Raw genomic sequence first — 27743 nt, forward strand, 5'->3', positions numbered from 1 at the left:
AACAATCACAGCATTCTTTTACTTATTTTAAAATGCTAAACCTACAACAAAGCGGTGACCCTCAAAGGTCTATTGCTGCCTTGAAATCAGTCCAAACGTAAAGAAATTCTGGCTGATGCATCTCTACCAATGGCACATTAGACCATTCCTTTCTGCTACTCAAAAAGGGTGGCTGGCAGGATATGGTCAAATCATACATCAATACATTTGATACATGCTACATTATTATCTTATTCTTTATCCTTCATTCTAGATTATAGAAACTACAAACATAAAATCCTACTAATACAAAGCCAACCTGCGTAACTCATTGCCAGGAGATGTTGTGAAGGCCCAAAGCATAATTGAGTTTAAAAAATGTCAGTTCATGGAGGATATGTCCCTCAATGGCTATTAGCCAAAATGGTCAGGGACACAAGCCCATGCTCTGGTTGTCCCTAAACCTCTGACTGCCAGAAGCTGGGAGTGGGTGACAGGGGATGGATCACTTGATAAATTGCCCTGTTCTGTTCATTCCCTCTGAAGCATCTGGCATTGGCCTCTGTCAGAGACAGGATGGCCTAGCTGAGCCATTGGTCTGACCCAGTATGGCCATTCTTATGTGATGATGTTCTTCTGTTCTTATCCAACTAAGTATGATTGACTCATGTGAACAAGAGAAGCAGGATTTAGCATTTTTACTGCACTCAGATAAGTCCAAAATGACTAAACTATAAGGACTTAATTATGGAAAGGACCTCAACCTAATCTCCATGTTTGAGGGGAGGGGGGTGGGTTTGTGACATGCATAATCATGACCCTAATTGAACGCAGACTTGTGCTTAGCCGTCTTGGCCTTGATTTTAGCTAGGTCTCAACCTGGCCTCCAAAACTGGGTGCAGGCAGAAAGCTAGGAAACTTAAAGTGTGCAGCTGCGAGCACAAAGAGGTGAGCACGTAATTCTAGGCCCACCATTTGGCTGGCAGTGTTGGGTATGTCTACAGTGCAATTAGACGCCCACGGCTGGCCTGTGCCAGCTGATGGGCTCACAGGGCTCAGGGGCTGTTTAATTGCAGTGTAGACATTCGGGCTCAGGCTGCAGCCCAAGCTCTGGGACCCTGCTATCTCGCAGTGTCTTAGAGCCCAGGCTCCAGCCTGAGCCCAAACATCAGCATCACAATTAAACAGCCTCCTAGTCTGAGCCCTGCGAGCCTGCATCAGCCCGCCGTGGGTGTCTAACTGCAGTGTAGACATACCCTTAGAGGCCACATTTGCAAATATATCTGGTCTGGGACTCCTGATGGTCACCTTATCCCAGCCTCTAGATGGCACCAAGTTATATGTAAATTCAAACTACCTGGCTATTTGCCCCAATATGAGCCGGATGTTGGGCCCACACCCTGAGCACACATAACCCTATGTTTTGATAAGGTAGAAGCACGCCAAGAGCTCAGGTTCAATGGGGGAGGCTGCCTCGCTGGCACAGCGCAGAACCCTTTGGGCAAGGGCGGCTGCAACCTTGTCCAATGGATCCTAACATTCCCTGGGCAAAGACCCAGGAGAGTCTCCTGGCGTCATAGGAGTAACCAGATCGAAGATGCTATGAGGATATTTCATCAGGACAAGAAGACTCTTGTGCCCTGGCTTCTTTCACCACCTGCCAAGGCAGAGGGGACCTAATGCCAGCTAAAACCTATTTGTTTTACTCACATGAGTAGTCCTTCCTCAGCCAAAATACAACAACGGGAGGGAGCCCTCTGTGAACTCCCTACCAGACAAAGGGTTAAAAGCAAAACCAAACAGCAACTCCCCTAAGCCCCGGCACAGGAATAGGATTACTGGGGTTTGCATCTTCCCTCAGTTCCACAATGTGGGAGTCAAATGGGCATGTGCCCACTCCCCAAATGGCTAACAGCTTTGAATGGATGCCAAGGCCTATGACAGGGCCAGCAGGCTTGCTGGTGGGGGATCTGCGGAGGCAATGAAAGTCACTTTTATTCCAGGATAATCAATGCACTTCCCAAGCAGAGTAATTAATCTGGAATGTGATCTCTTTATCTGGTCTAGAGTCTCCACCACGCCAACCGTTATTCTGGAGTGGTTTATTCTCCTCTTGCTGTTCCAGTCAGTTTCACCATGTAGATAGGTCCTTAAAGGATCGGCGTTTTACCTCAACAGATGGAAACATTGGCATGGCGACTGGGACAAACTGATCCCCAATGTATATTTGGACATGAAATGGGTCCAAAGCAAATGCCAGATCTAAGCACTCCTGTACTTTGGGACAGTTTTGGGCTCCAGAGATGAATTCTGAGGCTTGATCCCATAACTAGTTTGGCTGTCACACGAGGGGAATAAATATTTTCACATCTCAAGGGCCTCTCCATTTTTTTGTTGAGGAACTGTCTGTTATTGAGTGTCCGGGGAGGTTGACGTGTTCTCCGACTGGTTTTTGAATGTTATAATTCTTGACAGCTGATTTGTGTCCATTTATTCTTTTGCATAGAGACTGTCTAGTTTGGACACTCAATAACAGGCTTAAAAGTGGCAATTCTTCAACAAAAAAACTTCAAAAACAGACTTCAATGAGAAACTGCAGAACTGGAATTAATTTGCAAACTGGACACCATCAAATTAGGCCTGAATAAAGACTGGGAGTGGCTGGGTCACTACAAAAACTAAAAACTAATTTCCCCATGCTAATTTCCCCCTACTGTTACTCACACCTTCTTGTCAACTGTTTGATATGGGCCACCCTGATTACCACTACAAAAGTGATTTTTCCTCCTGTTGATAATAGCCCACTTTAATTGAATTGTCTCGTTAGAACTGACCCCCCACTTAGTAAGGCAACTCCCATCTTTTCATGTACTGTGTATATCTATCTTCCTACTGTATTTTCCACTCCATGAATCTGATGAAGTGGGTTTCAGCCCATGAAAGCTTATGCCCAAATAAATTTGTGTCTCTAAGGTACCACAAGTACTCCTCGTTGTTTTTGCTGATACAGACCAACACGGCTACCACTCTGAAACCTGTTCTTTTGTGTGATCTAGCACATCAAAAGGACCATTTGTGGGCACAGAGTGATTCAAAACCTCAGGGCAACAGACCTCATTACATGGCGTGGGGCTATTGTGTCAGGGTGTGTGCTGGTGTCTGGCGGGGTCAGGAAAGAACTGACAGGCTTTGTGAATAAGGGATTTTCCAGTTCACTGGCAATTCTGAAAACTCAGGAAAAAAACGTTTTAGGACTAATCGAAAATGACATTTTTTGAAATTTTTGGTGAACTGAATAGTCAAAAAAAATCATTTCTGATTTTTTGTTTTAACAAAATCTAAATGGTTTGATTTTGACCATTTTAAAATGTTTTAAATTGTTATATAAACCTAAGGAAATTTGTAAACAAAAAGTTTTGAACTGAAAAATTGAAGCATTTCATTTTAAAAATGTTGAAACAAAATGTTTTCATTTTTTTTATTTTTTGTTTCATTTTTTATCTGAAACCATTTGCAAAACACTTTGGTGTTGCCAAATCTGCATTTTGTGCCAGAAAAAAAAGTGTTGACAGAAACATTTCACCCTGCTTTATTTCCAGCCCTTTGGATAATAGCATTGCACCGCGGATGGGTGAATTTTTATGGGAAGGGGTCTTGCCTTACACTGAAATCCAGGTTTTCTTATGGGACGCATGAACTCCATAGCAACATTAGAACATTATCGATGATTAACAAATTAATAACTACACCAATAATAATGTCTCCCTCCTCAGGGTTGAAGACAATTGTTGGAGCTTTGGTACAGTCCGTGAAGAAGCTCTCTGACGTCATGATTCTCACCGTCTTCTGTCTGAGTGTTTTTGCACTGGTTGGCCTTCAGTTGTTCATGGGGAACCTTCGGCAAAAATGCATCAGGTGGCCACCCCCTATAAACGACACTTTGCAAGAGGACATCTTCGGAATGGACAATGACATGTTCGCTAACTCAACTCTCTCCAGCAACACAACTGGGTTGAGTAATGGGACTTTTGACTGGGATTCGTACATCAGCGATGAAGGTAAATACTTATGTGCCTTCTCTCTGCTCTTAAAATGTACCCAAGTAAACAACCTGATTGACTCCTTGCTACCATTCAGAGCCCCTCTCTTTAGCCAATCAACATCCAGGACTGTCCACCATCCTTGGAAAATTTCATACCATGTGACTAAGCCAATGACAAATCAAAATTGGCCACAAACATCAAAAGCTGGAGGTGGAATCCAAAAACAATAAATGAATATTTTTGTCCAAAACAAGAAAATGAGAAAATCAAAATGTTTTGGCAAAAAAGAAAATGTTTAAAACAAAAGGGCAGAACCCTTTATTGAATAAGGAGCCACACACCAAGGGTGGAGAAAGAATTCTGAAACTGCTTCCGTATCCAGGGTCCTTCTACAGTGCAGGCACAGTTATACAAGAGGCAGAACCAGCTGCTAGTTAGCCTGTTGCTGCCAAGTAATGCTGCAGCGGGATGGGTATTGTCTGGAGTGTTTCACATCTTGTTTAGAGCCCTCAGCAGAACTCAGTGGCAAGTCATGTTACATGCTGACTGAGGTGCTTTATTCCAACGGCATAAGTGGCTGTGAGGTTAACCACAGGAAGGCTCCTTAGCAGGGGAGTTAACGTCAATATCCTCGAATGACTGAGATCTATACAAACAGCAGTGACACATTCTGGCCATGCATTCAGGTTAACAGCTGCTCACACCAGAACAACACATCCTGGCCTGAAATGCCATATAGGGGGTGGCTTTTCAACACTCCACTGGTTAGTTAAATAAAAGCATGGGGTCTGGGAAGGAATAACCGATTGAGATGCACAGAACAGGCTCCAGATAGGTCCCTCCAGGCCATTCAGAGGGCAAAGTCCGAATCAGGTAACACCCAAGGTGGGGTACTCATTGCTTCTCTATGCAGGTGTCTCAGGCTGCTGATCCTCACCCGCCAGAAGGGCCTGACCCCAGGGCAGGTTCCCCATGTCAGTAAATGAAATGAAATTCCCTCTTTGCTGCGTCTCAGCAGCTGCTGTGGTTCTCATGTGAGTGGGTCACTGGCAACATCAAAGAGGAATGAGTTTGATGCATTCCTGGTCTCGGCACCCTTTGGGGTTGGCTGTCTTAGGAAGGTGTGGGCTGACTGGGATGGGAGCATCTGGGAAAAGGAACTTGTAGTGGGCTCAGTTTGGTGCTGGCCTGAGAGTGCTTGTTATTTTCCACAGTTTCCCAGCAGGGCATGTGCAAAAATTCACTCAGCTGAAAACCCGCAGAGCCATGACACTGGCCTTTCTCCAGTCTTTTCAGTCCCTTTCTATGAACGTTCACACCAGTGAGCTTTGGTTTGCATGAAAGGGAATGTTAACACATGTTCACACAAGCATTCACGCTGGCCACTGTCACTGGCTGTCTCTAGAGCTGTCACTGGGTTGGGAGTCAGCCAGTCGGGCAAGTGAAACAAAACTGTGTGACTAAGGTCACCTGTGCAAATTAGCACATTATGAATAGCAAATATAGGAAGCAATAGCTGTGGTGAATGCTTTGTGCTGGGACACAATCCAATTAGCCATTTGTTGAAAAATTGCAAAGATAAACAAACGTGTGCAAAGCAATGTCTGCAATTCTCACTTCTTGCTTTTTTCCTGAATTGCAAAGGGAATTTCTACTTTCTGGAGGGCTCACTGGATGCTCTGCTCTGCGGGAACAGCAGCGATGCTGGGTGAGTGGGGTCTGTTCTGACTGGCACAAACAGACCTGGGCGGCCCCTGGGGAGGGAAAGAGGCCAGCCGTGGCTTAGTCTGAGGATAGCACTCAGCCGGACCAGCCAACGAGAAGTGACTGGTGTGAGTTTTGCGAAGAGGGTTGTGGGCACAAATGCCCATTGTACGTCTGGGCGCAAATCTTTTGGGAATTGTGAAGGGAACCCTCTGCTCCCATCTTCTTTGCTCTCACGCAGACCGTTCAGAGACCTTCCTTTTGTAGACACCACCATGTAGTTTACTGACAGTGCTTCACCTTGCCCAGCCATCCTATGTACAGAGTCATTCAGCTTGACTAGCCCTTCTCCAGAGGGATGGGGGATGAGAAAAAGTCTCTCCACACAGAGATCTCCCTGCATCAGGCCCCAGCTACCCTTGTATCTCTCCCTCTTCTGCTTTCCCACCCCCTTGCACTTCCTTCCTGGGCTCTTTTACCCAGGCTCCTTGTTAATGGGCTAATTAGCTCATTATCTACCCGGCCCCAATCTGATCTGGTCGTCAGGAGCTCCTCTTCTTAATGACAGGTTTCAGAGTAGCAGCCGTGTTAGTCTGTATCCGCAAAAAGAAAAGGAGTACTTGTGGCACCTTAGAGACTAACCAATTTATTTGAGCATAAGCTTTCCCGAGAGCTGTAGCTCAGGAAAGCTTATGCTCAAATAAATTGGTTAGTCTCTAAGGTGCCACAAGTCCTCCTCTCCTTAACGAGGCCCTCTCCGGGGCCTCATTGGCTAAACAGTGACCAGAGTGCTGGCTTGGTTGCTGACTCCTCACGGGGATGGAGCCAGCTGCGCCCCCACTGCCAGGGGGATGCCCTCTTTACTGGGAGGGAAAAGGAGTCTGACGTATTTGTACCTCTCCCTGAGAAATGACCCTGTGGGAGGTTCTGCTGGGAGTGCCTGGGGGCTAATTCCTGAGGGGTCCTCTGGGATGACTCTGCTTCTGTATCTGAAGAACTATAGGCCAAACTGCAGGTCTCTGCTCATCCTGTTCACCCTCCCTGCAGGTGCACCTGGTTGGTGAATGCAGATCCCCCAGGGCAGCGCAGGAAATGATACACAGACTGGGGGGTGGGAAATATGATGGGGAGAAAGGGGAACCCCAGATGCAAGCTAGATAGGCAGTTGCAGCCTCCTTCTGCCTCCTGCCATTGGTGCTGGAGAACACCTCCGCCCTGTCGCTCCCCAGAGGTTCTTCTAGACAGCTTAGCCTCAGGCCTGTTCCAAGCACAGGCTTTTCGCTTTATAATATACTGAGATTGACAAACTGTTTTTGTGGGGAGGGGCAATGGGTGTGAATTCTAGCCTTAGAAGAGCTGGATGTTTGCTCTACCCACGCAGCCCCGGCTGTGTCAAGTCTCCTATCTTTCCCCGACTGGCTGTTGTGAAATGACTCAAATGGACTAGTAGCCACCTCCTAAGAGCTGGAGCTGAGGTTTTCAGCCCTAGGTGCCTAAAGTGAGGGTCTGTGCCCAGAGCCCCACAAGGCCTGATTGTCAGGAAGTGTTGAGCACCTGCCCTGTGAAAACCAAGCCCCTTGGGGGCGCCTTACATTGAGCACCCCTAAGATGATGCACCCCAAATCACTAGTCACTTGCGAAAATCTTGGTCATAAATCTTGACTAGATACCTAAGTAAGTGGCCACATTTTCAAACGTCCTGTCTACCCAGCAGCTCCCAGGAAGTCAGTAGAAAGAGCTGAGTTCTCAACACTTGACAATCCGGCCACTCTGCGTATGACTACACTGCAATAAACCACCCACAGCTGGCCAGGCCAGCTGAGTCTGGCTCGGGATGCGGGGCTAGGACATTGCAGGGTAGATATTTGGGTCCGAGCTGAAGCCCGGGCTCTGGGAGGTACTGCCCCCAGCACGGAGCCGCTGGCAGTGCAGGATGACCTGGTCAGCTGGCATGGCGACTTGCTGGCCCCAGAGTCCAACATGGGAACTGAGGGGAGCCAGCAGCGTTGCCGAAGAAGGCCAACAGAGTGACTCTGCTGACAAAACCGGCCCCAGAGGAGGCTCTGCCGCAGGAGCAGCTGCAGCACATCCTGGGGCTGAGCAGAGAGGAGCTTTTTGAGGCTCCCCTCCACCCTGGAGAAATGGCCGCTGCAGAACTGGCCTCAGAAAGTGAAGAGGCAGAAGCCGCTGGTAAGTTTCTGGCTCCATTTTTGTGTTTATTAAAATAGGAATTAGAAATGGGAGGGATTTCCAGACCATGAACCAATGCAAGCCCTGGGTAACACCCTGTATCCGCTAATGGCCGATACCATGCCAGCACATTGGCATCCCCCACCTCCCTCCCACCATATGGAATTCAACATGGAACTCAGGTAATACAAACAGGAAAGCAAGCAATGAAAAGTGAAGTTTTACTAGAAAAGTGCATGTTTTCTGAGGACATTCTGGTTTGTTAAAAATAACAACCTTAAACTGCCTTCCATGTATGCACACTGCTTGACCCCACCCCACCGGCGTGACCAGCCACCCAAAGAGTGAACTGGGGCTCGGGGGCAGTTGAAATGTAATCCATTTTCAAATCTCACCCATTTCTGTTAAATGCAACCCATGCCATCCATGGATGACAAAATCATTTCTCCCAGATACGACTGGAGGTTTGAATTCAGTCCAGAAATGTGCCGGGGGGGTGATGTAAGGGGGATGGCAGTGCAGGTCTGGGTGTTTGCATGCAGTCATAACAGGCTATGTTGGAAGCCTTGGGGAAGCACTGAGCCATGTGTATGCTAACACAGCATCCTGTTCATTCCCTCGTTACTTTTGACCCAATCCTGGGTGCTGATAGCTGCTAACTTTTCCCATAGCAGGAACTCCAGATAGGCAGTCCCATTTCGGGAAAGGCATATATTCCAGGGCCTCCGTGGTAGCTGAGCTGCCCATTCCACTCACATGTGTGCTGTTCAGTCGCTATACGTTTGAATACTTTGGTAGCTTCCGTGGTGCTTTCCCACCGGCAGCTTGGAACAACACTCTTGGCCAGCTGGGCGCCACGGGTACTATTGTGTTCTCCAAAATGTGGCATGCTTGAAATGAAGCCAAGGCTTCTGTAGTATGATGTGGCCACTGACCTCCCCCAGAGCCCCAGGTGGATTGCAGTTTTTAGAAAAAAAACCAGCTGTGTTTTAACTCCCCATTCTCCGTGCACATCTCTTGCTGCGATTAACCCGGCTGTGTCCAGGGCAGCTCCAGCTACCCGAAGCATCCGTCTCCCCATGAGCTGAAGTTCAGTAACATTTTATGTCTTTGACATTCCAAGAGGATTTTTTCTGTGCTCCTGCACTGAGCTGTGGACCTCCAGAGCTCACCCTCACTACAGCAGAGGCCCAGTTCACCATACCTTCACAGGCCGCTCCATGGTGAACATATAGTTCAAGTTCTGGACAGGACCAACATGTAGGTCCAGGACTAAAGACAGAGGGACCTGCGGCTAGAGGAAGGCAGGCCATGAGGCAAAAGGAAAAGTTCAGGCTGGCTGCACAGCTTAAGGACAGGGTTGCAGCACGGTAGCACTTGCTCCGTGGTTCCTGGAAGAGGCCCGGTGGCTGAGGGAGAAGGACTGAGCTCAGCAGAAAGAGCTGTTTGAGCAGCAGCTATCATTAATGGACACAAGAGTCCCAGCTTCCACTGCATTGCCCAACCCACTATCTGCACCCCACCTCGGTACCCCATGCTGCAATCCAGAAACATCTGGGACAGCTCCATGGCTGGGTGGCCCATGCAATCGGACCCTATCAGCCACTGGACAGGGCAAGTGTGCCCCATGCAGCCCTCCAGGCTGAACTCCTCCCTGTGGATGCTGCCCTGGCACCAAGTGTGCAGCAAAAGAGGAAGGAAGGGAAAGGAGAGCGGGGACCCAGGGGACATGCAACAGTTGGGGCTTTCTGTCTGGAGGATGGTTTCACTGTTTGCACTTTGTTCCTGGTTTTTTCAAAGGTTTTGGTGCTACTCGTGTTTTGGGGTCCTCATGGCAGCTGCTCTTTTCTAATAAATGTTTAATAATAAAGGGTTTTATTTTGTTAAGAAATGTTCTGACCATCCTGCATCCCATCCCATAATGTGTATTTCAAATAATGAAGGTAACCACATGATCAGGGGACAGTTGGGCAGTTGTATGCAAACGCTATTTCCCAACACAGTTATCTACATCAATCTGTACATCGATCAGCTATGTACATCAATCCATACTGGGAATCCACACCCCCCACTTCCTCTGTCACAAGCGATCACGTCATTCATAAGTACAATGCATGGCAATGACCCCCTAAGGCAATCCACCCCAACTTCACCACGTTCATACAGGTGCTGTTCTCCCTCTTCCCTTGGTCCAGGCAAGCCCATCACGCAGGCGCACGCAGCATCCCTGACTTCTGGTGCCCAGGTACATCCAGCACCAGCACTTTCTGGTTGGTCTGTAAACACCTCCAATGGGAGTTCAATCTGCCAAAAGTGCATTCAACGCCGGATGAGCGAGTCATTCAACCTCCTCTTGCCAGGGCCTCCAAGGTCAGGGGACAGTCTGATTAGACAAGGCAAAAGGGCGCACATGGGGTCCTCAAGAAAACAGGGGAGACAGTAGCTCCACTTATGACAATGTCATTTGGTGGGAATAGTGTCCCAGCCTGTCCTTGAATGTAGCCCCCCCATAGGCGGAAAACCCTGGTATCACAACCTGCCTAGTGCAGCCCACGCTGGCAGCCATACATTGGAATCTGTGGTCCACTTGGGCCTGCATACCAATGGAGAAGTACCCTTTGCCGTTCAAGTCCTCGTGCTTCTTGAGGACAAACTGTGGGCCCATGAGTCTCGTCAACGGCCCTGGTGCAGTCTGGAAACCCCATTCTCTCAAAGTCAGCAATAACTTCACGTTGGGAGTAAGCCACACGCCTGACTGCCTCAGAAACCTCTCCCACCACGTTACCCCCAGTCGACGTGCCAACACCAAGCAGGTTAGTAATGGCCCTATAGCAGTCTGGTGAAGCCAGCTTCCAGACAGGTATAATAACCCGCTTCTGGGCTGGCGTGGCCTGCCTCATGCATGTCTTTATGCTGGAGGGTCGGGGCAGGCTGCTTACAAACTGCATGGTGATGTGATCCCATCAGTCCGTGTTTGTGGCCCTGTTCCAGCAGCAGCTACGCCAAGAGTTGTGAGCAGCATCAGCCACGTCTGTGTCCTCCTCCTGCTCCATCGTTAGCTCTTTGGTGGGCCAGAAAATGCTGCCGGGACATCCACTGGAGTCTCATGGAAGTTCTGACCTTTTCCTGATACAGGAGTGACAGTGCAAGCAAGACAAGTTCTGCAAATGCATCTCCTCTGTGTTGCTGGCTTCAGTTGCTGGGACCTTGCAGATTGAAATGTCAAGTCAGCAGGATCTGTTGGTGGCTGTTCAAACTTCCTGTAATGGCCGGGGTGGACAGTCAAGTTTTTCCACACAGAGTTAGAGCCGCCACATTTTGGGAGGGAACTAGGGAGTCTGAGGCAGTGGTGGATTAGCCACTGGGCCAACAGGGCCTGTGCTCAGGGGCCCCGGCCATTGGGCTGGCCCAGAAAAATGGGCTCCCCCGCGTCTGATCCACCTGCCCAACACCCCTGCTGATCCACACCGTGCCCCAAACCCAGGCATGTCAGGTGGGGGGGTGGGGCAAGCCCCTGCCCCCTGACTCCATTTCCCCGGCACCCAGTTTTGAAAGTCTTGGCTTAATTGTCTGCAAATGTGTATTGCTCTGTGTGTGTGTGTGAGAGAGAGAGAGAGACAGACAGACAGACAGACAGACAGACAGAACCAAGTACTTTTAAGATACAGAACTCTTGCCTCTTACTTTTAAACTCCAGCAAACCAGCTGCCTCCAGTATACCACCAGCATCAGGCCTGTACATCGTACATGGTGGGGTAAACACAGGGGGTCTCCTTAGCATTCACACGCATTAGCTCTTCTGTATCACGTGATAGTCCAGGGTTGCCTATTCAATAAGGATCTGACTCTGAACTGAATGCTTCTCCATCTGGCCTTGAGTCACCCCTGTGCCAGCCCACTTGCTTCATTGGGGTTGCGCAGGTAAAACTGGGCCGTTCGCACCTTGCACCCTCCTCAAGTTTCTGAACATAAAACTCAATTCACTTTTGCCCTGGCTTACCTTCCCTGTGCCAGGCTGGGGCTGAATTTAGCACTAACACACCCTCTTCTCTCTGCTCCCACTGGCAGGAAGTGCCCTGAAGGATACATGTGTATGAAAGCAGGAAGGAATCCGAACTATGGCTACACCAGCTATGATACATTTAGCTGGGCTTTCCTTTCTCTCTTCCGCCTCATGACTCAGGACTATTGGGAGAATCTCTTCCAGCTGGTGAGCCCTTTCTTCCCTTTTATCTGGGTTTTCCCACTGGCAAAGGCAATAGCTTGCATTCGATTGCACGTCCCCCTACACGTGGCAGGGGTCCTTTGAATTAAAGGTCATTGTGGTTTTTTTTTGATTTCCTCTTGTTTTTTGTGTGGTGATGGAGGGTCCAGCCCATCTGTGGGCTGGGAAATCTAAAACGTGCCTCTGGTCACTTGGTCACTCAGTGTAAAGCACGTGGGAGCTTGTTGCTTATTGATATTCATCCGAAAGCATCTGGGCTGGAAGGGAGCACCCGGCTGAGTGCAATGGGGCATATTTTCCATGGAGCTGGGCCTGATGTAACCAGTCCACACGATACAGTTGACAACAGACATAATCACAATCCCCTAAATAAGTCCCTCCCAGGCACATTGGGAGCTAGAACTGCAACCTTTGCCCTTAGTTGCAAGGACAGGGGCTGGCGCTGAAGGAGGACTCACAGCTGGTGGGAATAGCAGGTCCTCTATCTTCTCTGTTGGGGCATCACTAGAGGGCAAGATCACACAGGTATACTCACGTTCTAAGGCCTGCCAGTTTGTATCCGTACTGAGAGTCTGAGACCTCTCAGGGCCAGGGGCATTTGGATGAGCCTGTTGTGATGATCAGAGTCTGCTGTCCAGATCCAGGTTCGGCTTCTCAGCCCCTCAGGAGCGTGAGGATCTGTGGTTTTCATTCCCGGCAATCCCTCAGGCTCCTCTGCTGGGTGGAAGCACCATGCATGCCATCCCAGTGCGCACGCCGGAGGAGAGCCCTGTTGTGCTGACGCCTCTGGGGACTGTAGTATAACTCACAACCCACTGACACTCACCACAGCACGAGCAATGAGGGGAAGGCTAGATGGGAGTAAGGCCCTCTCAGTTATGTGAGGAGAAGGTGACTCAAAGCCACACCCATCACTGGGAAGAGGCACTAAGGTAGCCTAGCAATTAGAGAGTAAATAGACTAGTGGTCTGACCATCTGTGATGGAATGTGCCTCTTCTTTCCACAGACCCTTCGCGCCGCTGGGAAAACATACATGATCTTCTTTGTGGTGGTTATATTCCTTGGTTCCTTCTACCTCATCAACCTGATCCTGGCTGTTGTAGCAATGGCCTACGCCGAGCAAAACGATGCTACCATGCTGGAGGAGCAGCAGAGAGAGGCAGAGTTTCAGCAGCTCCTGGAACAGCTGAAGAAGCATCAGGAGGAACAAGAGAAACTGGTCAGTCCTATGGCAGCCTGGCTGCCATGGGGATTGGGAGCACTAAGAATGTAGGGCCGGAGTCTAGGTCTGTACTGAAGCTGGGTGCGAGCCGCTCGGACCAGGTCGACAGGGCAGGGCTGAAACTAGTGCCAGAGTGGACACTGCATCTCGGGTTGCCAAGTGTAGGGGGTTGGGTGGGAAGGATCAAAGTAAGGGGGCACCGAGGGGAGAAGCCCACTGGGCAGAAGAGCGAGGTCAGCCAGTGGCAGTGGTAGGGAGGGGTGGGATTACAGGGAACTAACAGCCAATGTCAGCCCAGAAAGTGAGACAAGAGATCCAGGCTGCGGGGTCCTCCACTGAAGCTAAGGAGCCCCCCGCATGACAGAGGACGCGGTGCAAATGTGGATCAGAAGAAGCCTGGCAGTTCTGTGTGGCCATTCCCTGCCGGAGCTGGGAGGAGCTTGCAGGGCTGGGCTGAAGTCCCCAAGCCCTCATGCCTCCTTTCTCAAAGCAGCCAGTGCCAGCCAGACCTGAAGGAGGTAAATTAGAGATGTCCAGTCCCACCTCCTCCCACCTCCCCATTGGACCCACCCCTGGGCACCAGGCCCAGCAGCCTCAGGTTCCTGCCCACATCGTGAGTAGCAGCTGGGAAGGGCCTTCACAGCCTTCTGGCACCATCCTTCACTCCGCTCTGTAATGCAGCCTCTCGGGCTCCAATCCTGGGCTGGGGGTTGCCAATTTTGGTTGGATATGTTCCTGGAGGTTTCATCACATGACATAATCTTTCATTAAAGATTCATCTTTAATTTCTGGAGACTCCAGGACAATCCCAGAGGGTTGGCAACCTTACTGGCTGCACTGTGGCTGCTCTGCCCTGAGCAGCTTCTAAGCCCCCGCTCCCTGCAGCTGGCCATGGATGTGTGGCCAGAGCAATAGGGGTGTGGCCGAGGCATCCCCACATCCTGGTGCTGTCGGGCATTGCAGCAGGTGCAAGTTAAGTGACCCTCAGGCAGGTCTATCTTACACTGAAGAAATGGTCCAGGACCTGGGGGCGGGGAGGTGGCTTAAGGCCACGTTTGCAACCCCTGTCCTCTGTTGTGTCAAGGGCTCCTTAGCTGCAGCTGAGGATCCTGCAGCCTGGATCTCTTGTCTCATTTGCTATGTTGCTGTTGGCTGTTACTTCCCACCTCCCCCTACCACTGCCACTTGCTCAGTTCACTCTTCTGCCCGGTGGGCCTCTCTCCCTCCCACCTTCCTCATCTTCCCTTCCCCTCGGTGACCCCATCCCTTCATCCACTCCCTCTCTTACTCCTCCAGGCATTAACTATTAGCTGTGTTGCAGAAGCGCCAAGGGCACCAATGTGCTGCCCCGTGCAACAGTCTGGGAGCTGACCTTGTTCGTGAAGACAGAGGCAAAAAAAGCATTGAGTACATTAGCTTTTCCCACATCCTCTGTCACTAGGTTGACTCCCTCATTCAGTAAGGGGCCCGCACTTTTCTTGACTTTCTTCTTGTTGCTAACATACCTGAAGAAACCCTTCTTGTTACTCTTAACATCTCTTGCTAGCTGCAACTCCAGGTGTGATTTGGCCTTTCTGATTTCACTCCTGCATGCCCGAGCAATATTTTTATACTCCTCCCTGGTCATTTGACCAATCTTCCACTTCTTGTAAGCTTCTTTTTTGTGTTTAAGATCAGCAAGGATTTCACTGTTAAGCCAAGCTGGTCACCTGCCATATTTACTATTCTTTCTACACATTGGGATGGTTTGTTCCTGTAACCTCAATAAGGATTCTTTAAAATACAGCCAGCTCTCCTGGACTCCTTTCCCCCTCATTTTATTGTCCCAGGGGATCCTGCCCACCAGTTTCCGGAGGGAGTCAAAGTCTGCTTTTGTGAAGTCCAGAGTCCGTATTCTGCTGCTCTCCTTTCTTCCTTGTGTCAGGATCCTGAACTCGACCATCTCATGGTCACTGCCTCCCAGGTTCCCATCCGCTTTTGTTTCCCCTACTAATTCTTCCCTGTTTGTGAGCAGCAGGTCAAGAAGAGTTCTGCCCCTAGTTGGTTCCTCCAGCACTTGCACCAGGAAATTGTCCCCTACACTTTCCAAAAACTTCTTGGATTGTCTGTGCACCACTGTATTGCTCTCCCAGCAGATATCAGGGTGATTGAAGTCTCCCATGAGAACCAGAGCCTGCGATCTAGTAACTTCCGTTAATTGCCAGAAGAAAGCCTCGTCTATGTCATCCTCCTGGTCTGCTGGTCTCTAGCAGACTCCCACCACGACATCACCCTTGTTGCTCACACTTCTAAACTTAATCCAGAGACTCTCAGGTTTTTCTGCAGTTTTATACCAGAGCTCTGAGCAGTCATACTGCTCTCTTACATACAAGGCAACTCCCCCCCCCCTTTTCTGCCCTGCCTGTCCTTCCTGAACAATTTATATCCATCCATGACAGTACTCCAGTCATGTGAGTTATCCCACCAAGTCTTTTTTTTCCTATCACATCATAATTCCTTGACTGTGCCAGGATTTCCAGTTCTCCCTGCTTGTTTCCCAGGCTTCTTGTATTTGTGTATAGGCACTTAAGATAACTCGCTGATCATCCCAATTTCTCAGTATGAGGCAGGAGCTCTCCCCTCTTGAGCTCTCCTGCTCATGCTTTCTCCCAGTATCCCACTTCCCCACTTACCTCAGGGCTTTGGTCTCCTTCCACCTCCCTAGGTAACCCATTCCAGTGCTTCATCACCTTCCTAGTGAAATAGTGTTTCCTAATATCCAACCTAGGCCTCCCCCACTGCAACTTGAGACCATTGCTTCTTGTTCTGTCATCTGCCACCACTGAGAACAGCCGAGCTCCATCCTTTTTGGAACCCCCCTTCAGGTAGTTGAAGGCTGCTATCAAATCCCCCCTCACTCTTCTCTTCTACAGACTAAATACCCCAGTTCCCTTAACTTCTCCTCGTAAGTCATGTGTCCCAGCCCCCTAATCGTTTTCGTTGTCCTCTGCTGGACTCTCTCCAGTTTGTCCACATCCCTTCTGTAGTGGGGGGACAAAAACTGGACACAATACTCCTGGTGTGGCCTCGCCAGTGCCGAATAGAGGGGAATAATCACTTCCCTTGATCTGCTGGCAATGCTCCTACTAATTCAGCCAAATATGCCATTGGCCTTCTTGGCAACAAGGGCACACTGTTGACTCATATCCAGCTTCTCATCCACTGTAATCCTCAGGTCCTTTTCTGCAGAACTGCTGCTTAGCCAGCCAGTCCCCAGCCCATAGCAGTGCATGGGATTCTACCGTCCTAAGTGCAGGACTCTGCACTTGAACTTGTTGAACCTCATCAGATTTCTTTTGGCCCAATCCTCCAATTTGTCTAGGTCACTCTGCTTTGAGTTTGGTTTGCTTTGAGCTGAGAATGTGCTGAGAGGGGAGAACTGTTTGCCCACAGTGGTAGCTCTGAGGCCCCGAGGAGAAAAGACATGTCAGCAGTGGGAGAGGCTGCACCATTTCCCTTCCCCAAGGAGATAACTCTGGTAGCTGTTACCCATGTCCCTTCCCGTGTGGAGTTGACAGGCAGGCAACATGGGCTGTGTCACTTCCAAGGTGCATCCTGACCCATTTTCATGAGGAATGACTAAGCATTAAGCAAAGAGAAATGGGTCATCAAACCATTGCCTCAATATCAGCAGAAAGATTCCCTCCCCTCCCCCACAACACACACACTGCGTCCCACTGAGGAAGCTCCCACCACACAAGTCTCTGGTTTCTTTGCAGTTACAAGACCGTAAATCAAGTGGCATCTCCCAGAGCACCAGTGCAGTGGACAAGAAGACGGGGGACTCTGCCCCAGCTGCAGCTGACAACCAAGGCAAATCCAAAGACTGCAACGGGCGAGTCATTGCCAGGGTCGTGCTGGAGCGCTCAGCGACAGTTGAGGAAGTATATACTCGTTATGTTTCGTCTCTCTGGTGCTGTCTGTGCATGGCACGCTGTATTCATCTCTGCACTGCTGCAGAGCCCAGCAGAGGGACCAAGTGGGGAGAGTTTGGACTTGTCTGTCCTGGGGCTGCTGGGAGCCACAGTCCGAGGCCTTCTCCAACTTGTTCTGCTTGCTGCAATGGCTGTGATGGACTGTTACAGCCCAGCAGAACATCTGGGGCTAACACTCCAGCCATGCCCTGTCCTGTCCCCAGGCCCCTGCAATCTTGGCCAGGTCCCTCGGGCCAGAGGGGATTCCCTGAGTGGGGGAAGGGCCTGGGCCTCAAGCTGCTTCTCATCCCTTTTTCCCCAGTGGAGCTGGAGAGGTTAGGGATGGTCTAGATAATCCTTAGTCCTGCCCTGAGTGCAGGGGACTGAGTGCAGGGGATGACCTCTCAAGGTCCCTTCCAGTCTGAGTCTCTGATTCTTTGAGAGTCTGCCTGATGCCTGTGAATTTGCCCCAGTGACTCTCCTACACCCACGGGCTGAACTCTGCTCTTGGGCTCATGAGAATGATTCCCATCGAGCTGATTTCAGCAGGAGCCCCGTCCACTTGTCACAGGTGAAATGAGAGTGTAACAGTTCACAGGGAGGGAGGGGGAAAGAGGACCACACCTGACTCCCTTCCACTCACAGAGAATCCCACTCTGATGCACATGGCGGAGAGGGGCGAGCCTCAGTGTAACTGATGTCCCAGCCCCAGGGAGCCCGCCGGCCCCAGGTGTAATTCACAGGGCGGTGGGAACTACTTTAACCAACATTTTCTTACCCTCCCGTGTCGGCTGCTTTTCCTGCTGCACCCTGTTTGCGGGCCCCTGAGTGTGTGAGTTCCATCTGCGTTGCAGCTGGAGGCCTAGGTCCCAGCTCACGTTCACAAATATGTGCCAGCTCTGATCAAACTAGTGTGCTAAAAATAGCAGAGTAGCTGCGGTGCTACAAGCCGTAGGTGGGCCTTGCCGCCCAAGTATGTGCCAAAGAATGCGGCGACTGCACGGCCGTGTTTAGTGCCCTAGCGCGATCAAAGCGAGGGCCTGTCTGTCTGCCCACCCTGGGAATTACACTTCCAACTTCAGTGAAGACATACAACTCCCTTAGAGTCTTCTGTGCCCCTTTGGGACGAGGAACCTGTTGGAAACAACCTTCCCTCCACAGTCTGCTTTGCAGATCTCAGCTCATGGGCCAGCTCCAATCACTTCCCTTTTATACGGCTTTCAGCCTAGGACATCCCTCAGGGGACTAATGACCTGCCTTTACTGCAGCCATAGAGTCATCTGATGGTTTAAGGAGCTTCCCACAGTAGCCCCAGACCCATCTGGTTATTATCTGCCTAGTTCTTCCTTTTAGTACAGCCCAGGCTGTGCCATGAGGACCCATGTGATTATTATGCTGCCCTCACTCTAAATGCGTTTAATGGACTCCTGTGACCCATGTTCTCATATTATGACCTGCTCTCCTTTTTGTAGCCAAGTCCTGTGGATAAGCAAGACAAGTCTGATCCTGATCACCTACTAGCGGGCAGCCAAAACGGGCCTGGTCTCCAGCAGAGAGCAGAGAGCGCTGTCAGCATGGTCTCTAACACCATGGAAGGTAGATTCCCGCCCTGATAAAGAAGGGGCTGTGCTGGGTACTGTTCAACACGAAAATGCCAAGCCGAGGACACGCTCCCACGTGCAGCAGAGAGCTCTGTATGGATTGACTGTAACGCTGACAATCAGTGTCAAATCCATAAAGGCTCTGAGAAGCAAAAAGGATTTTCAGGACAAATGTCGCTTAATATAAACCAGAGAATAGGAACATAGGATTGGAAGGGACCTGTCGGGTCACTAAGTGCATGCCCTCACTATTGCACGCAACCTGTCATATCGTTCTGCTCATAAACTTAGCAAACTCCATCTTAAAACTAGTGAGGTTGGCTCCCCCCACTGTGCCCACTGCGGGGCTGTGCCAGAACCTTCCTCCTTGGATGGTTAGAAACCTTCTTCTAATTTCTAGCCTAAATTTATTCCCAGCCAGTTTTCTCCCCTTTAGTTCTTGTGCCAACGTTTCCCCCCTCTCCCCCCCACAAGGTTCGCTATCAACACAATTCAGTGCTACCCCAGCTCCAATCTAGCTATGCTGTGCTGTTCCCCTCTTCCCCATCCTTTGTCTGCTGCTTGTCTTAGATTGTAGGACTGTTTAGTATAGGTCCAGTCCCCTCTAGTGCCTGGTCCCCGAAGTAGCTGCTCAAGGAGTAGCTCCTAGGTGACAGTGTTGCATGCTCTCCACATGAAAAGCGTGCTTTCAATTCCTGCTGATAACCTGTGAACAGTGCTTGTTGCCCAAGGCCTTTGAGGCAGAAGTTGTGTATTTTGGTGGCTGTGGCCAGGGCTCCTCAGGTTGTGGGCACACTGCAGGATTCCAAAGAGATGATAAAATGAGAAAAGTGAGATTGCAAACAGTCATGATATCACTTCAAACCCCAGATTCATCTCTTAGCTCCTGGTCGCCTGGTTCCATGGCTGGGCCCACATGGGACATTTTTCTTAACTCAAGTAGGATGTCCCCTAGACTCCTTGGCAACAATTTGCGTTATCGACCCAGCCAGAGATGCTATTCAGTCTTTGTGTCAAGTGGGGCCAGGAGTGATTCTGTGACTTCCTAAATAAAAGCACACTCTATTCATTCACTGATTTGTCCTCCTGGCTATAACATGTCTCTTTGGCGCCAGCCTTTATCCAATCCCATCTGTGAACACAAATATGAAAGCTGCAAGCTGATCCAGCATAGGGACTGTCAGCTTGGGCATTCCAGCTGACCCCAGCTGCACTGGGGGCAGGCCCTCATTAAGATAGCCAAGATCTGAAGAGCAGGAAAGGTTTGATAGACCAGGAATAGTTTATTCATTGACTCCTTGACCTTTCTAGTCCTCTTTGATTTAGTGGATCAGCTGCATCTCCCCTGGATCTGTTCCATCAGAGATGCAGCTGTTCAACAATAATTGGGGCTGGGATCTACAAAGAGACCCAAGGGAGTTAGGCACTCAATTGCAGTGGATGTCTCAGATTGTAAGCACATTAGGGCAGGGACCATCTGTTTGTTCAGCACATAGCACAATAGGCTTCAGGGCCAGAAGTGGAGCTCCTAGTTGCTACGGTAATACAACTAAATATATAAATAACCATTTCAGTGGGATTCAGGTACCAAACTCTCGGCTAATTTGAAAGCCCCAGCTTAGATCAGCTGCATTTTTGAATATCAGCCCAGCCAAGCCGGTTTCCCACACTTTCCTCCACCAAGTTGCTTTGCTGTGCTGCAGTGAGAAACGTCATGTCCCGGACAGGAGCAGACCGGCATCTGCCCGTGGGTTTGCATACAGCCTAATGAACACATTCTTGAGGACGAAGGCAATGCCTGTGTCCTGCAGACGCCTGTGTTCCTGTTACACCTTTGTGACACCTACCGCATCCGTGTGTCCCAAACGGTCCTTTACACAACCATAATAAAGAGTTTGGCACCCTTTTGCACCCACTCTATGCTTAGTGGCCCAATGCACTAGTCTTGTTGCCAGCGCTAGGCTGGATCAAGCCTCCTCAGCCAAGCTCCTGTCTGTTGACTTAGCATGTGACTTTTCTCCGGAGGCACATGGGCAATGACATGGGGTCTTTGTCTCTTGTTTTCAGAGCTAGAGGAAGCTCGCCAGAAGTGTCCACCCTGGTGGTATAAATTCGCCCAGATATTCCTGGTCTGGGACTGCTGCCCCCTCTGGCTGAAGCTGAAGGCGTTTGTACGGCTGATTGTGATGGACCCGTTTGTCGACCTGGGGATCACAATCTGCATTGTGCTCAACACGCTGTTCATGGCCATGGAGCACTACCCAATGACCGAAGAGTTTGAGAACGTGCTGAGTGTGGGGAACCTGGTAGGAAATTGCCTGGATTTGATTTTTCCATTGATCACCCTTTACAGCTCTGCTCCAGAGCTCAGTGAGGGACCTATGAGCAGTGACCACAGGCGTGTGAACAACCCCCTGCCGTACTGCAGGGACGGTGCTGAGCAGGGTTGGATCGCAGCATAACTGCACCAACTCAAGGAAAGCTACCACAAGGGGCAGAAGGGAGCCAGAGGACCAGGAGCCGCCCCCGTTTCTCCTGCTGGAGCTTCCCTGGAGAAGCTCACGTGGCCTGACACCTCCTTGTCAACCCTGAGGCATGTGCAACCTGGAGGGATCACAGCCCCACAGATGGGTCCCAGCCCACTGTAGGGATCCTGGTCAGAAAGAGCACTGTCAGGGTGGGCAATTCCAAGTGAAGACCCCAGACAGCCAGGCTGTCAATCAAGGCACAGCCCCGAGGACTGGTCCTGCCAGCCTGTTCTCTGCCCTGGCAAATCCTGGGATGTCAGACCCCGGCCTCACTTGTTAACCAGCTCATGTGGCTGTGCAGGTGGGATTTTCCAAAGAGTCAAAAGGAGATAGGCACCCAAATCCCACTGGAATCTGTGAAGTAAGCATCTAACTCCTGTTGGCTCCCTGGAAAACCCTAGCCTAAGGAGACTCCGTATTTGTCTCCTAGCTTTGATCTCCTCCCCAGCAAAGCCAGAGTCTCGGCAGAAGCAGCTTCTGTTTCCATGTTGCGAGGTGTCCCCATGGCCCAGGGTGGCAAAATGATGATTTCATTCCCTTGTGTCTTCTGAATTGCATATTTTCTCCTCACTGGGCTGCACAGGGCCATTTGAACTCTTGCATCTGGACACGGGACCCTCTTAGCTGTCAGCAGAAGCAGGAGACTCCAAGGGCACCTTGCTGGGTATGGGGGGGGCCCTGCTGAGGGGCAAATGGTAACATTCCTGTAGCTCTTTAGAGACCATGGGAACGTGCCACACAATTACCATCCCACTTGTGATTTCCACTGGGGCATGGCCCCAGCCCCCCCCAAATTGCTAACTCCTCTTGGCTCCCCTGAACACCCCAGGTTAAAATGTTTCCATATAGCAGAGGATGCATGTGTCACCCACCCATGTTCTCACATACTCCTTAAAAGGCCAGTGAAGGCCCATCATCTAAAAGGGGGCTACTGATCCTGGTGGCCCTGCAGCCCACTCATGAGGGTGTGGTACCGGTGTCCCTTTGCGCCTGATCTGCAGAGCAGGTCAGTCTGTTACAGCCCTTTGTTTGTCTTGGCAAACCCAGACAAAGTGGGGACCTCAAGAGCTGTCCCAGCTGACGCTAAAGAGCTGGGATGTAGCAGGCTCGTTTCCTCTGTGGATCGGGCACAGATGGGGAACTGTCAGGCATATGCACCAACATTTCTGGAAGCCCACCTTGAACTCAGAGTGATGCTCAAGTGTGATGCTCGGAGGCGCTGAGTGCCCGCAGCCCCACGAATGCCCTGGGGTCCGCATGTGCAGCACTCTTTGGAGAATCAGGTTCTAGGCAGCCAGATTGGAGGACACTTTTGGAAAAGCCTCAATGAACAGCCTGGAAGCTGGACCCCTGGCTGTCTGGGCAGGGCGCAGCACACCACAGCTCCCAGCTCATGCAGGGCTCAAGAGACCAGCCCCGGAAATCGATTCAAAACTGAGGGGCAGGGTGGCGAGAACAGCGTCCAAATGTGACTGTAAGGGCAGACTCCCTGGGAACTTCCAGCTCCAGGCAAAAGGAGGGGAAGGGAGCACCAGGCAGGAGGAGGAAGAGGGAGTGGAGAGATAGGAGGCTGGTGTTGGAGAGAGGGAAGCAGGAGCAGGTGGGGCAGAGATGGAAGAAGACCGAGCTGTGCTGGCTGAGAAGGTTGTGAGGTTGATGCCGAAGGCGAGAGAGGGCCAGGTGCCTGAGAGAATGGGGCACAGCTGAGTGGCACAGCCAGGGGGCTGAAGGAAACATCATCTGGGGTCGAGAGTGAGGAAGAGACCCTCCCAAAACAGCAAAGAAACGAGAAGCCAGCGCGATGTGAGTGTGACACTGGGTCTGGCTACACGGCATTTGGGGCAGGAGGGCAGGACAGGCCTGAGCTAGATCAGGTGAAGCTGCAGCAGCTCTGGCTGTATGAGCCCAGCCCAGACCCTGGGCAGCTGGCCCACGCGAAGGCCTGCATTGCCGTGGCTTCACAGCTGTTGGGCTACGCATGCTGCAGTCACACACACACCCCGTTGCAAGGTAGCCACATCCTGTAGGTGTGTCACTGCAAAGCCTGCATTAGCCCCCCTCCCTGCCCAGAGGCTTTCAGCGTGAGCAGAACAGGGCTGCGTTAGGTGCTACATGGCAGAGGCAAGCACCCAGCAATTCTTATTGTCACCGTGCCGTAAGATGGGGGGAAGCCGAAGGGAACTGGGGTGAATATCTACCTGTTTCCCTTTGTGTGCACAATCCTTGCCATCTCTCCCCCCAGAGCAGACTGTGCCTGTCCAGGCACTCTCTCTCTCTGGCTCTCCCTTCATGCAGGGGACCCAGTATTTCACGACTTCACTCCAATTCCCTTTGCATTTGAACGTAAAGCATGCCCCTTCCCTCCCATGGCTAGGCTAGTCTCCCTCTCAGAGCCTCTGCGCATAGCTACTGAACAGACATGGAGCGGGGGCCAGCGGCCCTAGGCAGAATGACGCTAGTCACATACCGGCTTTGTATCTGATTTCATTCAGGAAATACAAGGGGATTAATAGACTATTGGGTTTAGCACAGTCTATCCACAAAACCAGCTCTGGCTTTTCCTTTAGTCTATTTACAATCCTCCTGTAGAGTTTAAATCCAGGAGGACAGTGGGGGTCGGGTAGGTGGCAGAGAGCCCTGCCAGGCAGGGCTGAGCATGCAGAGAGAGTGAGCATGCTCCCCAATGGCCTAAGCATCCATATTGCTTCTGCCAAGCACCCACCCGGCCTTGCCCCTGCCTTCCACCTCAGGCAGGTCAGTCGTGCCGTGGGAGCCCAGCGATTCAGACCATTCTCCCAAGGATAAGGCCTCAGCACATTTGCAAACCGCTTGCCCGCAGCAGCAGAGAAGGTTGCGACCCTGCTGCAGACCAAAGCAGGGTCAGACAAGAAGCCTGCCAGGGACCCTAGCTGTCCCCCACTCTCTCCCCTCCCATCCTGCTCTCCCCAGCCCAGACCTTATGGAACTCCAGTGAAGGCTGGTCCATGGATTCCGAGGGGGGGGAGCATGGCATGAAGCCAGCTCTCCCACCTGCTGGTGGATTGCCCATGGGAGTTACATACGGCATGTGCCTAGACTCTAGCCACAGACGTGACTTTGTGGGTCATGACTGTAAGTTGGAGAGTTGGAATAAAACTTCTTCCTGCTGTAGACACTTGGGATGAGGAGGAGCAGCTCCCGACATGGGGGGGAAACCAGGTACTGAGCATGAGCAGAAAGGCTAGCTATCCCACTAGCCCTTCAGAGACGGGTTCGCCAATTTAAACGTATCAGAGATAGCTTCTCCCTGAGACCCAGCCTCATGCAGCTGGATTCTCAGAGCTCAGTTACCAAAATCAGTGGCCAGATTTGCCAGAGCTCAGCACACTGGGGCACGGAACTCTTTTGAAAGAGGCTTGGCCCATGGTGACGGTAACGTTTGCCACTATTTGAGTGCCAAACTCAGTCAGAACTGTAAGGGAAAGTGTTTGTCTCCTGCTCAGAAAGCAGCTGAATGGATTCCACAAGACCCATTCTCCCACCCCTTCCCAGCAAACTCCCTTTTGGACTGAGCTCAGGCAGAATCTCTGAAGAAAACCTTGTGGGGGAGAGAGGAAAGGGAGTTAGAATGAAGAGACCTTCTCATTGGGCTTGCATGATCATCTTGTCTGACCTCCTGCCTAGCACAGACCAGAAGATTTCACCCAAGGATTCCTGCACCTGCCCCAGTCCCCTGTGGCTGGACGAGACAATATGATTAGAATCAGTCTGGCCGGTGAGGAGATGAAGCCCAGCAGGAGTCAAGTACAAATGGAAACTAAAGTCAGCAAAACGAGCATTGCTGAGCTGAACACGTGTCATGTTTGCAACCTACCATCAGCCCAGCTCTGCACACCCAGAACTCGGGGCCATGAAATGCAAACACTTGGAGTAGGTGGCTAATTGTCACATAACTGCTACTGTGCTGCGGTAATGCGATAATGCAGAGCATCGTTATTGTCCCAATAAGACAGTAATGTGTAAAAGCCAGATCGCCTTACCCAGCAGCCAACCTCAGGGGGAGTGACAGAGGCAGAGCGCTGGAAGGGACCCCTGGGTTTCCTCCTAAGTTGAAAGTAACTTGAGGGTGCTACTTGGTCAACTGGATTTTATTTTGTTGTGACAGCATCCCCCCATGCCAAGTATTTCTGAAGGCGATTGGTGGCAAAAGCGTTCACATGGGGCTCACAAACAATAGTCCTCTTTCCCCCGTTCCCAGTCAGCCTAGAGCTGCCGCATAGCAACCTTCGTTCAGGGTCTCCTGGAGCCTGTTGCACTCCCACACGACTTCCAGCAAAAGAACTCCAGGGCACTCAGTCTCTCTGGGCTTCCAGGAAGAGAATTCCAAGACTCTGCGTCTCCTGAGGCTCCTGGACTATCTGCTTTAGTTTCATGTTTCCTGTGCCGTTTTGTCGTCTGGTGCTGTCATGCCTGGCGTGTGACACTTCATGATCTGCCGTTTCGGGCATGTCTACCCTGCACTGGGGTGTGGTGCACGGCGTGTAGACATATCTGTGCTAGCTTTGTCTGGGTGACACGAACAGTGCAGCTGCAGCAGCATGAACAGTGGCTCTAGCCAGGGTGCTGGGTGAGCAGGGGTAGCCCATGCACCCTCCATGCTGCCACAGCTTCACTGCTATTCTCACCTGCGGTAGCTTTCGTCTAGTTAGAGAACATACAAATGGCCACACTGGCTCAGACCAATGGTCCATCTAGCCCAGTATCCTGTCTGCCGCCAGGAGGCAGAGGCAGATGCTTCAGAGGGAGTGAACAGAACAGGGCAATTACAAGTGACCCATCTGCTGTCATACACGCCCAGCGTCTGGCAGTCAGAGGTTAGGGACTCCAGAGCATGGGGTTGCATCCCTGCCCATCCTGGCTAATAGCCATTGATGGGCCCATCCTCCATGAGCTTACCTAGTTCTTTTTTGAACTCAGTTACACTTTGAGCCTTCACAACAGCCCCTGGCAAAGCTAGATCAAAGCTGGCTTGGGTATGTCCATGCATGCTGCAGTTGCACCTCCCAACGGCAGTGCAGACAGACTCTCACCAAACTTGCAGCTCTTTAAGCCCCTTTTCGCCCTCCCAGCTCTGGGCTGCTCTGGAAGTGACCAGCCCTCAGTGTAACTAGCCCCTGGAGGTCTGCTTTAAGTTACCTCTGCCCTGCCTGGGCTGCCTCTGAGGAGCTCTGCCATTGCTCAGAATCCCCACAGCGCTGTGTGCTCTGGCCCTGCCACTGGCCTGCCCCCACTGCCAGGGACCGATGGCAGTCTTAGCCAGTGTCCGCGTGGGGGGAACTGTTCCCAGGCTGGCCAAGGGCTGAGGGGCTGTCGCAGGACGGAGCCTCCCCTGCACTGTTTCTATGCCCTCAGACTTGCCAAAACGTAACCCTGCCTTCTTGCCCATGTGTGAGGGCGAGCCTATGGCGAGCCCTGTGATCTTGATCGTAACTGGGGACAGGGTGGGCGAGGGCTGGCCTTGTCCAGCACACCCCAGAACCAGCCCGGAGGCCATGCAGGAGATGGCCATGAGCCCGCAGAGTCACACAGAGTCGGGGGAGCTGCAGCAGTACCTGTAGTGTTGATCGTATACCCTGAAAGGAAAGGCACTGAATGTCCATGTGATGGGTGGCCAGCGCTGGGGGCCAGGGCGCATGGCATTATGGTCCCAAGCCAGTAACTTTGGATCAGGCCCTCTGGTGCTGTGGCATGAACTCAGTCGGCTGCCCACTGCTGCTTTCTATGCCCGGGGGGGCTCTGGTGCTAGATCCCCCTTAGGCCCATCCCCTCCCTCGCGGGACTGTGACGCGCTGATTGTGTGATGAGCACTAACGGGGTCTGTTTTCAAAGGTCTTCACTGGGATCTTCACCGCGGAGATGGTGCTAAAGCTCATAGCCCTGGATCCCTACGATTACTTCCAGCAGGGGTGGAACATATTTGACAGCATCATTGTCACCCTGAGCTTGGTGGAGCTGGGCCTGGCCAATGTGCAGGGGCTCTCTGTGCTCCGATCCTTCCGCCTGGTAGGTTGCCCTGTGGCTCTGCTGTGCTGAGGGGCTTCATGGCAAGTACAATACCCAGAGAAGGGTCATTTCTAACTCCCAGGTGGTGACGGTCACTGAATCACGTTGGGTTCAAAGATCAGGCTGATGCAGCCCGGGTTGAATGTTCCGCTTGCCCGGGGGAGCTGTTAGCACGGCAGATGCAAGGAAGGCATGTCTGTACTGTCCATTTTAGATGAAATGGCAACAGCAGCTCCCCTAGTCTTACTGGGGCAG

The 27743-nt window shown here is 51.2% G+C and overlaps 1 protein-coding gene across 1 annotated transcript in view; it reads left to right on the forward strand.

The window, feature by feature from the left end:
• Positions 1 to 27743, forward strand: part of SCN4A (sodium voltage-gated channel alpha subunit 4) — a 107910-nt gene that overhangs the window by 24027 nt on the left and 56140 nt on the right. Inside the window, exons 6-13 of the mRNA XM_073326359.1 lie at positions 3753 to 4037; positions 5667 to 5730; positions 11985 to 12126; positions 13149 to 13361; positions 17123 to 17287; positions 18790 to 18913; positions 20986 to 21224; positions 27315 to 27488. Of these exons, the coding sequence (XP_073182460.1) occupies positions 3753 to 4037; positions 5667 to 5730; positions 11985 to 12126; positions 13149 to 13361; positions 17123 to 17287; positions 18790 to 18913; positions 20986 to 21224; positions 27315 to 27488 (1406 nt within the window). The remainder of the gene's footprint in view (positions 1 to 3752; positions 4038 to 5666; positions 5731 to 11984; positions 12127 to 13148; positions 13362 to 17122; positions 17288 to 18789; positions 18914 to 20985; positions 21225 to 27314; positions 27489 to 27743) is intronic.

The sequence above is a fragment of the Lepidochelys kempii genome, chromosome 27 (genome assembly GCF_965140285.1).
Source record: "Lepidochelys kempii isolate rLepKem1 chromosome 27, rLepKem1.hap1, whole genome shotgun sequence".
Lineage (NCBI taxonomy): Eukaryota > Metazoa > Chordata > Testudines > Cheloniidae > Lepidochelys > Lepidochelys kempii.